Source organism: Populus trichocarpa, chromosome 17, assembly GCF_000002775.5.
Source record: "Populus trichocarpa isolate Nisqually-1 chromosome 17, P.trichocarpa_v4.1, whole genome shotgun sequence".
NCBI classification, from domain to species: domain Eukaryota; kingdom Viridiplantae; phylum Streptophyta; class Magnoliopsida; order Malpighiales; family Salicaceae; genus Populus; species Populus trichocarpa.
In genome coordinates, this window is record NC_037301.2 from 8859820 (window position 1) to 8871356 (window position 11537).

At 34.1% G+C, this 11537-nt stretch overlaps 1 protein-coding gene across 2 annotated transcripts; it reads right to left on the reverse strand.

Annotated features, from left to right (window-relative positions):
- Positions 1-5492: 5492 nt before the first annotated feature.
- On the reverse strand, positions 5493-10052 carry LOC7482456 (protein IQ-DOMAIN 31). 2 transcript variants are annotated; one of them, XM_024588274.2, is made up of 8 exons: positions 9790-10052; positions 8955-9074; positions 8539-8647; positions 8358-8458; positions 7684-7887; positions 7332-7415; positions 6229-7249; positions 5493-5792 (listed from the first exon to the last, which is right to left on the reverse strand). In XM_024588274.2, the coding sequence occupies exons 2-8, from the start codon at positions 9027-9029 to the stop codon at positions 5761-5763; spliced, it is 1626 nt and encodes a 541-aa protein (XP_024444042.2). In that variant the 5' UTR covers positions 9030-9074; positions 9790-10052; the 3' UTR covers positions 5493-5760. The 2 variants fall into 2 exon arrangements, with proteins under 2 accessions (XP_024444042.2, XP_052304665.1); XM_052448705.1 differs by lacking the exon at positions 9790-10052 and adding an exon at positions 9166-9184.
- Positions 10053-11537: the final 1485 nt, after the last annotated feature.

The following is an 11537-nucleotide window of genomic DNA, read 5'->3' on the forward strand; positions in this document are numbered from 1 at the left end:
CATGATGGCATGGATTAAAACTTCATGATTGTAGGTCTTGAACTTTCCTTATTTGATAAAACAAAATCTCTTGATGGTAGGGCTTAAATTCCTAATGACAAGGCTTGACTTTTTAATGGCAAGGCTTAAACTTCTTGATCTAATAAACTAAAATATCTTGATAGCAATGTTTTACTCTTGTGTCTCTTTAACCTTTTGTTGAGCTAACCATCATTGCCTCCCAATGGCCTTTCTTTTAATGGACCATGAAGATCTTGGGACCATTCTTTATGGCCTCGGGAAGAAGACATTTTATTCTAGTTACAATTTAGTATTTCATTACGTGGGTAGAAGCTGAAGTCTTAACATAGATAAATACAAACAAAGTCATTTTATTTTTTATGAAAAAAATATTATTTGCAAGTTTGGACTTTCTAAAATTTTGATCATAGATAATGACACCCAATTTGATAACATAAAAATGAGATAACAGTATTAAAAGCTCAATATTGAACATATTCTTTAGTATTAGATCCACAGACCAATAGAAAGCAAAAATCATAAACAAACTTTTTTTTATTTCTTTACCAAATCAGTGGCATCTCTTAAGATGGTAGGCCAATAGAAGTTATCTCATGTGGTCTTGGTAGTTAGGGCTCTGGATTCTAATTGAATGCCGCAAATACCCCTTTGAATTTCTTTTAACATATATCCACTTTCTTTCAGTGACATGTATTTATATAAAGGCATCATGGTTAACCTTTTATATAATATGTCATCTATGAAAAAATAGTCAGTTGTTAGCTCATTAATCTAACAATTTGTACTCCATTTCATGGTTATTCTCTAGTAAGTAGTTACTGCTTAAGCAAACTCCTCCAATATTTGTTTTTTATGCAGTTACATAGTGGTCACCATCTCATTTCCCTCTTCTTATGTGCTAGAGTTTTATGTATCTCTATCCAAACTTTATGAGGTAACTCCATCGAGTTGTTACTAGCAAGTTTTGAGATCATGCTAACCTTATCACTTTTTTATCATGTTTTTTTTCTATAGAGATTGATTTTTTTTTCTTTTTAATTTTAGATGTGTGAGCACCCTCATTAATACTTGATCATGAAAGGCTTTTTGTCTTTAAACTATCTCTAACATTGCTCCATTATAAATTGGGAGTCATTATACGCATGAAAATGATAGACATTAAGATTTTAAGCTAAATTAAAACTAAATAATACTGCTTTATTTTTCCATATTATTGGAGAAAAGGAATTCAAAATGAAACCTATATTCAAAAGTTTGTCCCTGAATCTTGTCAATACAATCCAAGCTTTACTTCCATTTATGTTTGAGGATCCATCTATACATAATTCCAATGGGTTTAACCTTAAGCTATACTCTATTGTTATCTGCTATACTAATGTTGATGACTCTATAAACAAGCATTTTTTTTTATTAAAATCTATCATGGCTTGAGCTTTTATGATTGGTCTAAATTGGTATTGAATTCACCCAATTCAATAGCCTACTTAATTAGGTGTCCTAAAAAATTAGGTTTATGAAGGATATATCTTATAGGCTAATTAGTCAACATAATCTCCTCGTATGCTTAGAAGTATGGCTTTAGCTTTAGCAAAATTAACCAATATAAGGATCACCTTTTCAATTTTTAAGTACCTGGTCTTAGCATTATGGAGAACTTTGTTAGTACAATGCACTTCTTATATATCCCTTTCTCTTATCATACCAACATTGTACTAACACCCAAATCATCCACCCCTCGATAAAGAAAAAGATCATCACCTTTTTCTTGGTTGAGATAGGACTTTTAGAGAGGATAAGTGAGACTTAAGTTCTTTAAGGACTTATTGACATTATGGAGTCCATTTAAAATTATAGTTATTATTTCAGGATTTGAAAAAATGCAAACAATATCCCCAAGATAAGAGATAAACATGTTTATAGCTACAATCCTTCCAATCAACCTTTATACATCCCTCACGCAAAAAAAAGGCATGTTTAGAATGACCTGGATCTTCTTAGAATTAGGCTCAATCCTTCTGCTACTAACTAGGAAGCCCAAAAAATTTTCTCTTTTCATGAAGAATGCATACTTGGCAAGATTAAACTTCATCTGGTGTTAGCTTAGAACAAAAAAACTTCTTGCAGGTCCTAGAGATGTTGTTTAAAAGTCATGCTTTTAATCAATATGGCATTATTTTCGTACCCGGTTGACCTTTGAAGGCTTTATTCACCATCTATTAATAGGTGGCTCCATAATTTCTTAAGTTAAAAAGCATGGCTCAATAGTGAAATGTTCTCCTGTCAAAGATAAATGTTTTTTTCTCTTTATTGTTTGAATGTTTGGGTACCTAGTGACACCCTAAATTAGCACCAAATGAGCTCAAATATTCAAATTTAGTAATGGAATCTACCAATCTATTTATCTTATGCAATGTAAATTGTCCTTAGAGCATACCTTATTAAGGCTAGTGAAGTTAACACACATGTTATTATTAGCCATTTGGTATTGATTATAACATTTATCGCGTTGAAAAAAGGTTGTTAAAGTATGGCATTGTAAGCTAAATCCATTTTAATCACCATAAAAGTTTGTTGTAGAGTCTGACAATTAAGATAAGTGTCAATGGTAACTATTAGATCTAGCACACTTAATAGTACACCTTTTTCTTCTATCCCAATTAAAAATATCATCACTGATGTCAAATTAGAAGGGTCAACACATATTTATATGATTACTTCTTTGAAGAGAATGTTGAAAGCGCTCTAATTGTCAACTAATACCTTATATATTTAGTGGTTGGAGTGGATCGTGATAATTACTAATGCATTCTTATGTGGAAAAGTCACTGCCTCCATATATTATGGAGTGAAAATGATGGATTAATGATAGGGGCGTTGGAGTTATAAAGGGAATAACATTTGTTATCCATAAGCTTTTTATTCAGTGTTGGAATCTCCTCCCAATAATACACCTCCTATAACTATATTGAACTCTAGTAATGCCTATGGAAAATGTTAACTTTTTCTCTTTGTTTCTCTTGTTTTGCTCTTTTCTTAATGAATTGTTGTTGGTTTCCTTATATGGTATGTTTTTCTATCTCTATTTTAAAGTGTAGCAATCTTTTATGCCATGTCCCTTGTTTTTTTTAGAAATATAATATTTCTTAGGACCAACATCTCATTTCAATCTTAGTGATGTTAAGATAAATAGTCACTAATTCAAGATATATCAATCTACTTCACAATAGACCCTTGGGATTACTTTTGAATGCTTAAGAGTTTTTAAAAGTGCACCTATACTTTGGAAATTCATCTCTAAATTTATGAATATAAGGATGTTCTTGCCGATCTATATTTGCTTCTCCTACATGAATATGGCTCTTTATTACTTGATTTATGGTAAATGTTCATTTTAAATGCAGGTCTATCACATAAATCAAAGGATTGATTGATGAGTTTAATTACTGAAATTGAGAAGACAAAGAGAGGGATAAGCTTAGAAAAGAGATGCTGGTTAAATTCAAATTGGAACACCATTCGGTTATTGGATCATAACTGGAGCTATAGAACTTGGATTTAGGTCTGGTTTATATGGATAGAAAGCTAAAACATAAGCCTAATACTTTCATGTAAAGTTCAAGATTCAAAAAGACCATTTTCAAATTCAAATTGTAGCAACAACAAAGAAGTCAGAATCTGTCCTGCAGCCCATACACTGTTCAGTGTTTAGCCCATATCTCGAGTTTTAAAATTCCAAATGATCTCATTCTTGTTTTGTTGGAAAGCTGAGACAATGTCCAAGAACTTTTATGAACACTATCTGTTCAAATTCTGATGTTAGGAATGACGTTTTCTGTAGACAAGAAGATAAGGATTGTTACCAAGTCAAGAGGTAGTCACCCACTCAACAATTAGTCATCAAATCAATAGTTCTAAATTTTGGCCTATAAAAGAAGGCATTTGCCATGCATTTAGGCATCTTGGCTTTCAGATCAAGATCATATTCTTGCTTTCTTTTTATTTGTAATGTTTAAGTTTTGCTTTCATTAATCTCTTGTTTATGCTTTTCATCATAACTATGTTCTTATCTAGTTTATTTATGTTTCTCTTCTTCACAATGTTTAGCTAAGTTTATTATGTCAAGGTGAAAAGGTTTCAATAATGGTATTAGAATAGGTATAATATAAACTCAACATGGACTTCAATGTTTATATCCAAGAAAGTTTGTTATTAACATGTCTTATCTTTTTATCTTACCAATTCTTAATATCTTGCTTGTTAAATGATTAATCTAGATTTGTGTTGTACAACCCTTGGGACAACAAATACTTGGCACTTTCATAACCTTGTGTATGGTACAACCGACACCTGTGTTATGAAAGGAACTTAATTTGTTGTTAACATCATAAATTCCTGACAATATTTAAAAGTATGGTGTTACTAAAATAAGATAATTAATATGATCATGTTAAAAATTTATAGTGAACTCTTAAGGATAAATCATCCGATTGGAACCTTCTTTGTGTGTGGTTTCCAATTGATTAATAAAAAGAGTTTATATTATACTTATTTCTAATACTATCAGTAGATCCTCTAACCTTGACAATTACTTTTATCTTTGATTAATACTCACATCATTATCACATCTCAAAAGTTCTCTTCAATTCCTTTTCATTTGTTGTTTATAATTTTATATAGTTCACCTCCCTGTGGTTCAACCCCGGTCTTGTGGGGTTATTTATTACTTCGACACTCCTACACTTGGGATAAGACATCAACCCAAAGAGCTTTATCCCAAAGAGATATTGGATGACATGACTGATCTTGGGCTTGAGTGCTGGGCTTAGATGCTGGACTTGGTATTTTTTAGCATAACAAGTTCCTTTGCAAGTGGAGGACCCTTCAATCGTGAGGATAGAAAATAAATAGAGAGATGAAAGAGGGAGAAAAGTTCCATATAATGGTGAAGAGGACGGTGTTTTTCTGAATCCCTTATGATATGGATGGTATTGGCCCTGTTTGTCGAAAATCACATGGCTTACCTGATGGTTGAAAGTTAGGGACCTTTTTCTTGACCAGTAAAAACAACAAAGAATGTATGTGCAACCAATAACAAATGGTCTATTTAAATTGGTGAATACATTTTTCATCGGTACATCCGATCAAGAGACTTTGTACATGAGATTTTGACATATTACAATTACTTTCAAAACAAGCAATCCTGGTAGTTCTTGCCTAGTTGTTAAGCCCAAATGGCTAGTTTTTTTCCCCATCAATATGCATCCCTTCTTATGACTTCAAGTAACATGATTTCCAACACTCATGAGCTTTAATTATTAGCATAATTTAGTGAAAGGTAGCATCATACATGGGAGGACTCGTCATTTGTAGGACAAAAAAGTTCATGGGTACAAGGTGTTTGGCTCATACCGACAAGACAAACTCTTCATGCCAAGTTTGGAGAAAACGATGATTCAAAATGAAATCATAAATAATATATAAACCATGAATATTTATTTCGATAACAGCATGATTTAAAAGCATTGAAGTGTTTCTTACATCTTGCAGCAACAGAGGAAACAAGTAATCAAATAAAGTACACATGATGGTGCGAGAAGCCAACACCGTTAATAATAAAGCCTTGACTATAAATTCACTCAAACACACACAAAAGCAAAAAAATTTATGAGATCACCAGTACATTTTATACCAATTAAACATAAGATAACTCGCCTTTCCTCGCAGCAACTGCTGAAAGATTTACCTCTTCCATGCTGGCTGGCTCACCTTCTCTGAAAATGAAACGAATAATCATCACAAAATCCAAAACGCTAAAACTTTCAAACTCAATTTGACAGCACCACAGATATATCAGAGAAAGGCAACTGTTAAGCACACACTGTTGTTTTGGTGGATATGCAGGAAGAAAGGAATTGTAGTGGTGACAGAAGTCAATGGATTATACGTTCACATATTGAAAGGAAAAAAGAAAAAAGAAGTTGCATTTTAAGATTAATTTGCCAGTTAGAAAGCACATGCAGTTCGAGATTGAGAAACAGATTCTCCCTCAGCCCTCGCCAGCGACAACATTAGACAACAAAGGACAAGCAGCAAAGGCTAAAATTTCAATATTCCACGATTCTGGAACTGGCAGTCTGGTACATGCCCCAAACCTGTCCCATGAGTGATAACGGCATAACATAACTAAGAATACTCAGGAATTCTTACCATTACCATCTTTAGTGGAAAACAATAATCTGTCAACTCTGCTTCTGCCCTTGTTGTTTGTATTAACTTTCCTCTGTGTCTGGGGTGACACTAATTTCAATTCGCCACCCTTGCTGGCTGGAAGAGAATGCGTCCGGATCAAAAAAAATTCAACCCCATCTTGAACAATCCTTGGAGATCCTTGTCCTCTAAGTTTTGCTTTTGCAGATTCAGTTGCCGCCATATAGCTTGGAACTGTTGTTGCGTTCTGTGAGACACTCTCTTGATATTCCTGTTTTGTTGAAGATCTTCTCCTCCTAGTTGTCTTACTATCCTTGCTACATTCCTCCTTGGAATTTATATCCTCAACCACCACGTGAATGTTATCAGCACTACTTTCCAGATGATTAAACTGAGCATTGGGCAGCTTCTCATTCTGCAAACTAACCGTCTCCTTCGTTGTCAATGGTTTAGGAGAAGTTTCTGTCTCAACTTTTTCTATATCTTTTGTCAATGAAACCATGGGATCACTCGTCTTATTCGAAGGATTATCTGTGATATTCATGAGAACATCACGAGTAGGAGATCCTGGCACCTTTATTGGGCTTAGCTTTGGCTTTTCAGTCACGGTTTCTGAGCCATCAGGAGCCCCTGGGCTGGATGCAGAGATTTTCCTCAAACTTTTCCTTACCCTCTCAAGTTCACTTGGAGGGTTTTCCTGTGCTGATTTTGTTTGATTACTCCAAGGTTTTCTCATGTTGTTCTTAGGCTTTCCAAACTCAGTAACAGAACGCAATGAGTTATTGTCAGCATTGGCAGCAGGAATCCTCCACACACCTCGTTTCTGCCTGCCATCGTTATGCATGCTTTGAGTGCTGGGCTGCTTTAAACTAGACCTTGTGTCAAGAACCCGCTTTTTCTGCGGAAATGATTCCTGGAAAAGGAATTTTGACCACCGTTCTAGCCAGTTCCAAGCTGAGTTTTGTTCGACCACATCATAATGGAGGTTCAGGGGCATAGCAGTGGATGATGAAGCTAGAAGCTGAATAAGTAAAATTGAATGCGATCGGTTCCTTTATCATATATAAGAAAGCAGAAAATATAGCTAGAAAAAATGAGTATACCTTACAGATAAAAGCATTTGTATATAGCTTCTCAGGCCTGGTTGTTGTATCTAATTCAAATGGATGAACTTGCTTAGCATCATCCTGTTGAAGTAAAGCGTATTATTTAGACAACGCATGCACTTGAAACCACAAAGGTTAACATTTTATGCTATGCAAAAAGCTCGAATTGTTTTAAATGGAGAGAAGGGGAAAGGATTAAAACAAATAAGATTGTTCACTGATCAATTGTAAGTATTTCAACAACGAGGAATGGCATAGATTGCAGAATGTTTTGTTCAGAGTAGCAGGTACTTCAAGAGTCAACATATGGATTGAAAACAATCGAGTTAGTTGTCTTGCGAGAAATTACCAGAAACCTTCCTGGACTTCCCTTTGTGAGTGCTTCCTGCCCATTATCCAGAACTCTAACCCCTCGTCCCCGAATTAGAGCCTGCAACTTAACAATCCCTTGCAAGCAGTGCAAAGTAGCAACAGCTTGTCTCCTTACCAAGTGTCCACGAAAGAGTGCTTGAAGTCTTATGATACCCTTGAGGACATGAAATGACCTGCGAGCCTTCACAAATATGTAATTGTATTGTATTAGCCTTAACAAGGAGAAATTGCATAACTTGAATAAGGACAAGCTAGAAAATCTGTTGCAAATTTGTGATCAACACAAAAACAATAAGAACAGAAACTTTTGATGCACAATTTAATTATCACATTTCCAACAGGCAATCATATAATGTAGATATCAGTTATAGCAGAACTTAAATAGCCTTCTGACGATGCTTGTTTTAATATAGTGGCTGTAGGAACTCAGTTTTTTGTTGTAATTTTTCAGACTACAGTTTGGGTGATTCAAAAATAAATTCCCACATTTATACTCATTCTCCTCACGTCCTCCCACAAACCCCTTTTGAGAATTCAAAGAACTGCATTTGTCATCAACTCACATTTGTGTGCCAATGAACAATGTATGTCTCTATAATTTTCTTGACATGGGATTGACAAAAACACAGTATATCCACAAAAGAAAACTACCAAATAGCCCCTGAAAGCAGCCTGAACCTCTGTGGCAGCTTGCTCTTGCCTGATGTCCTCTGAAGTGTCTGGAAAATCCAACCCCATAGTTTCTTCTGTATCTGCACTATGTGCTCTGAGCAATAAGACAGCTTATTCATGTGGAAAGCTGGTTCCTATTTCATTAGATTCTCATATTTACCATTTTTATCTGACACGTGAGATAGTGGATCTGAGATTACAGGAGGACTCAATGTCAAGTCACCAGTTGATCCTTTAGAAATAGCAAATGCCTCCTTCACTGCAGCTCTCTTCATGAAAATAGGTAGTTTGAAAAATTAGAACTTGCTTTCGTTGTCATGTTGAAAACAAAACAAAAACAAAAAATCATCATAACAGAAGATAAAAGTGTTTACATTTGTTTATACAAAAATTAAGCAGCGAATATGTTTCACTGAATCTGTTGGTAGTTTGCTATTATTACCTGAGCATCTTAATCAATATAACCTTTCACATTCATACTGAAAAAAAAAACACAAGCCTGCACTCCTGCCTGTGCTCACACACATGCACCTGATGATAGAGGGAGAAGAGAGAGAGAGAGAGAGAGAGACATACATTTGAAAAGCTAGATTTATATGATTTCTTCCTAAAGATTACAGTCTTGATCCAATTTCCTGCCGATTTTCCCATTGCAGGAAACCTAGATCATGTAAAGTGAAACTTGTGTCTGAAGCCCTGCATAAAATAACAGAGCTCAACTCATACATTTCAACAACTTCAAAAATGAAACAGATCAAAAACTGTGCTAAGGAGAAAACTTTTCTACAACAATATGACATCTCGCAACTTCAAGCTCTGTCTAATACTTTGCTACAACAATCCACATAGCATTCATCAGCAACATTTTCAGTAAACAAAAGCACAATCTAATACAAACACCAATAAAAAGCCTACATGCTAAAAAAAAAACAATTACAGCACAACTCATCATCAGCATAATGCATGGACAGCCAAGTGTAAGAGAATATCAAAATCATCAAAACCCACTTCAGTAACTAACAAATATTCAAGAAAAAGCAACCACGGTATCTTAAAACATACAATATCCTTTCTGTACAAGTCACATTCCATTATATAAAGAGAAAAAAAAAAACACAAGAAAACAATTTTCATTATATATCAAAGCAAATTTAGACACTGAAAATAAAATTTGAGATCAATGTACTAGAACTTAAAGAGAATTGGCCCGATAAATGGCCCAAGAAAACAGCAGTACATGGCCAAGCATATTAACTAAGTCAAATATAAACACATTGCAGAAATGCAACTCAAAGAACAGACCAAAAGACAACGGAAAAGAAAACTGAAGTAAAGAAAAGATCAAAAGAAAAAGGAAAAAGAAAACTGAAAGTGGGAATTAGCAGCAATGTAGTTGAGATCTGACAGATACCTGAAAAATGGAGAATGTTGCTGCTGTGGTAGCAGTTGAGTTGAGAAAAGAGTGAGTGAATACCAAATTTCAGGTGATATATAAAGCTTAAAGATTGTGAGTGAAGTTATACCAAACCTGGATACTAATTTAAAACATGGACCCCTCCCATCTCCCTCTCATTCTCCTAAACATCATTTTTTTTAGTGAAGTTAAGACACTGGAGTGGGTGACAAATGAGCATCACAACTCTGTAACTCTAAAAAACAAATATGAAAGGGAAATGCTCATGGCCCATTATATCTTTTTCCCATTTTTCATTCTATTATATACATTTCTACTACTGAAATATGGAAAGGCATGCACTGGTTGCTTCTGAAGAATATAAAAATCAATGATTAAAAAAAAAAAAGTGTTATATCATATCTGGCTGTATTCCTTCTTTGCTTAGACAAAAAGCATCTAGTGGAAACGTAAAAGATAAAGATTTGTAGGTAGCTGATATTCCAAGGAGCTTTAGATTGCTTTTTCATGAACACCAGTGTGGTTTCTTAATGTAGTTTTGATTTTTCTATTTTAAATGTATGTAATTTAGAGCTATCTGTACTTTTTTTGTTGAATTATGAATCATTATTTCACCAAAAAGAGAATGAAAATTTTAATTAAAATATAATACGTGAAGAGCTGTAAGATATATGACGATAACAAACTTGCAGTGGCTAGTAGAAACTATCTCAGTATTTTGTCTAAAAAAATGTTCTGTGATGAGCTTTCATTTTCATTTACCAAGACTAATATTTTTCCATTACAAAAAGACTAAATCTAAGGAGGAATTACTGTACATTTCCTAAGTAAACAATATAGATATAATTGGAATTACAATAGACCTCCTCAATAAACAATTTGGAGCAATCCACAATAATTTCCTTTTTTTTTATTGACCTTCGGTTTTGTACGTTTCGTCTTTCAATTTTTATTTTTTTTAATCTAGCCCTCTAGCATTGCTATTAGGTGGGTATTGGCTTTGGGTTGTTTTGTATATCTACGGACAAGGAACTTGAGGTGTTGAGAAATTTCAATGCTCAATTGATACTTGATTTTATAAAATAAAATTTTATTTTATTAGTTTATAGCAATTAAATTTTTGAGAATCGGATTTGAGACATTAACAAATATTAAATCTCTTTAATTTTATACTTTTAGGAGCTTGGTTGCATGGTCAGCAAAAATATTTTTATCCTTTTTATTTGTTTGTGCCTGTTTTTTTTTTCTTAATTTGGTCCTTCCAATTTATTTTTTAGAATTGACTTAATTATTTATTCTGGTTGCCTGGATATAAGGGGTTTGGTTGCCTGGATATAGGGTTTCATAGTGTCAACGAAAAGATCCAGTGCTTAATTGATGTTCGATTTGTGATATGTTTTGACTTTTATTGATTTAGAACAATTAATGATTCAGGGACCAAATCAAGTTCTCAAACAAATACGAGGGGTTGTAGTTAATGAGTAGTGCAGTTTTGGTTGGTGTGTGCAGTGCACTTGCTAGAGAGTGAGGGAGGTCGCAAAGCTTTAGCAGCGTTTACGGCCTCCTTTGGTGGTCAAATTTGGTCTTCCACGGTGTCTCCTGATGAGGCGTGTTGTTCTCTTCTATATAGGGTGGCACATGTATATTAATTCACAATGATCTATCACTGACCACCTTTTCTTTCTTCTTTCCTTTTTTTTCTTTGAAATTCATGCTGGCTATCCTAATTTTAAGTGTTATCCCCT

Bases quoted from the DNA above. Each gene is read 5' to 3' on its own strand.
- LOC7482456 (XM_024588274.2), bottom strand. From the start codon at position 9,029: ATGGGAAAATCGGCAGGAAATTGGATCAAGACTGTAATCTTTAGGAAG. The intron at 8,648-8,954 runs GTATGTCTCTCT...ATTTTCATGAAG, and splicing joins ATAAATCTAGCTTTTCAAAT to AGAGCTGCAGTGAAGGAGGC. The intron at 5,793-6,228 runs GTAAGAATTCCT...TTTCATTTTCAG, and splicing joins TTCCACTAAAGATGGTAATG to AGAAGGTGAGCCAGCCAGCA.